Source organism: Sorex araneus, chromosome 3 (assembly GCF_027595985.1).
Source record: "Sorex araneus isolate mSorAra2 chromosome 3, mSorAra2.pri, whole genome shotgun sequence".
Lineage (NCBI taxonomy): Eukaryota > Metazoa > Chordata > Mammalia > Eulipotyphla > Soricidae > Sorex > Sorex araneus.
This window is the reverse complement of record NC_073304.1, coordinates 174733713-174736971: the sequence shown is the minus strand read 5'-3', so window position 1 is coordinate 174736971 and position 3259 is coordinate 174733713. Positions and strand designations below refer to the sequence as shown.

General features: G+C 41.7%; 1 protein-coding gene across 1 annotated transcript; it reads right to left on the bottom strand.

Annotated features, from left to right (window-relative positions):
- Positions 1-336: 336 nt before the first annotated feature.
- On the bottom strand, positions 337-1284 carry LOC101543980 (olfactory receptor 150-like). The gene has a single exon (XM_004605128.3). It carries the CDS (start codon positions 1270-1272, stop codon positions 337-339), a length of 936 nt encoding a protein of 311 aa, XP_004605185.3. The 5' UTR covers positions 1273-1284.
- Positions 1285-3259: the final 1975 nt, after the last annotated feature.

Below are 3259 nucleotides of genomic sequence, written 5' to 3'. Positions count from 1 at the left end.
GCAAAAAAGAAAAAAAAAGAAACTGACAAGATGGATTTATTTCATGAATCAAGACAAGTCCAATCCAATAAACAACATGCATACTAGGTATGCTCCATCTGATGCAGGCTTTGGAGGATTAAAGAAATACTTAGAGAAAATGAACGGGGTGAGTCTGCTAGGGGCAGATGGACTCTGGCATCTCAGAACCCGGCTGCTCTCTCTGTGTCTACACTGTGATACTCAATCTGCTTTTGCACTTTTCTCCAAGTATCTGGAAGTAGTAACAATCTCATTCATTGTAACCATTCAGTATCTTTACAAAAACTTCTCAGGAAATTATAAATAATTTTTGTTTCACTGGGTGTGCCTCTTTTTAAGGATCTTATTCAGGGCAACTTTGACATCTTTATTCCTGACACTGTAGATCAGAGGGTTCAGCATGGGCACGACTATGGTGTAAAACACAGAGGACACTTTCCCTTGGTCCATGGAGCTCACGGATGACGGCTGCAGGTACATGAAGGCGGCAGAGCCAAAGAAGACAGACACGGCTGAGATGTGGGAGCTGCAGGTGCTGAAGGCTTTGGACCTGCCCTCTGTGGAGCGAATGCGGAGGATGCTGGCAATGATGAAGATGTAGGAGCCAAGAATGGTCAGGGTAGGAGCAAAAATGTTGAAAGCACTGAAGCACAAAACCATAACCTCGTTGATATAAGTGCTGGAGCAGGAGAGTTCCAGTAGTGGGAAAAGGTCACAGAAGTAATGGTTGATTCTATCAACTTTGCAAAAGTGTAGCCTTAGCATACAGCCTGTATGAGCTGAAGATCCAATGACACCCATGCTGTACACCCCAACTACCAGCCAAGAGCAGACCTGATAGGACATGGTGACATTGTAAAGCAAGGGATTACATATGGCAACATAGCGGTCATATGCCATGGCAGCTAACATGTGACATTCGGATATGACAAATACAAGGAAGAAGTAGAGCTGAGTCATGCATTCCGGGTAGGAGATCATGTTCTTGTCAGACACAAAATTCACCAGCATTTTGGGGGTGATGATAGTGGATTGACAGAGGTCAATGAAGGACAAGCTGCAGAGGAAATAGTACATGGGGGTGTGGAGGTTGGAGCTGAGACCTATGAGTGTGATCATGCCCAGGTTCCCCACCACGGTGACCACGTAGATTCCGAGGAAGAGGAGGAAGAGTGGTAGTTGGAGCTCAGGACGTACTGTCAGTCCCGCAAGGATGAACTCAGTCACTGTGGAGTCATTTCCTGTTGACATTTTCCTCTGGAAATTTTTTGTATGAAGAGAGAAAGAAAACTGGTAAGACAGTGTTAATTGTTCCATTCTGCACTGAATTGTGTAACAGACCTCAAGTGCTTCCAAGCAAGTCACTCCCAGTGAAGACCCTGAGATCTCAGTAGTACAGGATGTGTAATAAATATCAGATGAAACTCTATCCCTTTTAGCTCTTTACTAAAGGATGAATCTTAGTATTTCTCATTTTCTGAACAGAACTTTTCTATCACTGATTCAGAATTAAAAGAACTTCCCAAGACTTAGAAGGCATGCTTTGCACAGGGTCAAATTGGGCTCAATCCCCAACTTGTGAAAAGTGCCAGGACCCCAAACCCACCATGAGTGATTCCTTAGTGAAGAGCTGTTGGGGACTGTTCAGGACCCTGAACAAAAGAGGGCCCCTCAACCTTTACTCTGGACAAACCGGAAAATTCCATTACCAGTGTTCGCATAACCTGAGGCACAGGTGCCTTTGTGACAAAGGAAATAGCTAAACTCAAGAAGTAAAAGTAGCCCAGGACAATTAACCAGGAGACCCTCAGGGCCCGTAGAGTAGAATACCTTACTTAAAAGCCATACTTTAGCTTACGAAACCTTGTAAGTTCTGCCTAACAGATGTTCCTGCCAGATAAACTCTTGTCTATGTGACCGCTCTGTCCCCTCCCCACTATTTCTCAACCGACTCTTAGAGAATACTGTAGCCCACCAAAGAACACCCTGAACCTTTCCTTATTTGGTCTGAGAAGACACTTCCCTGATGATTGACAACTCATGTACCAACCCCCTGCTAAGAAAAGTATACGCTCTTGATCAGCATGTGTTGTCTTGAGGCTCCTTCTTTCTAACCTCACCAGTTTTATTCTCAGGTCTGGACCGCTCACGAATCCCACTCAATTAGGAGCGTTTTCCACTGTTGTCTCTCCCGGGCCGGAGAGATTTCAGGGAAACGTGCAAAGAGCCAGGATTAAGCCCTTAGCACAGTCGGATATGGCCCAAAATAAAAAAAAAAATTAAAAATGGTTTCCTTGTTGGGAACTAGCTAGCTAAAGCAGACAAAAGGGCAGTTTGTGGGAGCTCTCAGTCCAGAAGCAAGAACTGGAGGTGAACACTGGCCCAGACAGGGTCCTGGATATTTTCTTTCTCTGTCTCTCTCCCTTGGAAGAACTTCCTGTTACAAAGTCCTTCCATGTAGGCCTTTTTCAAATATGTGATTTATGATTACCATAAATTAAGGCCCATAAGTGTGACAAAGTCTACGATAGTCAGGCATTCAAAAAAGGATGTTGTTTCTCTCCTTTGTGTGATGCCTAAGCAGGAAGCACTAGCACTTACTGTCCAGGAGACAGTGAGCCTCCTGACCCCTCAAATTTTTTCTCTCTTATTTTCTCTTTCTTTCTTTCTTTCTTTTCTTTCTTTCTTTCTTTCTTTCTTTCTTTCTTTCTTTCTTTCTTTCTTTCTTTCTTTCTTTCTTTCTTTCTTTCTTTCTTTCTTTCTTTCTTTCTTTCTCTCTCTCTCTCTCTCTCTCTCTTTCTTCTTCTTTCTTTCTTTCTTTCTTTCTTTCTTTCTTTCTTTCTTTCTTTCTTTCTTTCTTTCTTTCTTTCTTTCTTTCTTTCTTTCTTTCTTTCTTTCTTTCTTTCTTTCTTTCTTTCCTGTAACTGAGAACTGGTTCTTTCTTTTTTCCTTTCTTTCTTTCTTTCTTTCTTTCTTTCTTTCTTTCTTTCTTTCTTTCTTTCTTTCTTTCTTTCTTTCTTTCTTTCTTTCTTTCTTTCTTTCTTTCTTTCTTTCCTTCCTTCCTTCCTTCCTTCCTTCCTTCCTTCCTTCCTTCCTTCCTTCCTTTCTTTCTTTCTTTCTTTCTTTCTTTCTTTCTTTCTTTCTTTCTTTCTTTCTTTCTTTCTTTCTTTCTTTCTTTCTTTCTTTCTTACTCTATTTTTTTCTTTCTCTCTCTCTCTCTCTCTTTCTTTCCTTCTTT

Bases quoted from the DNA above. Each gene is read 5' to 3' on its own strand.
- LOC101543980 (XM_004605128.3), bottom strand. From the start codon at position 1,272: ATGTCAACAGGAAATGACTCCACAGTGACTGAGTTCATCCTTGCGGGA.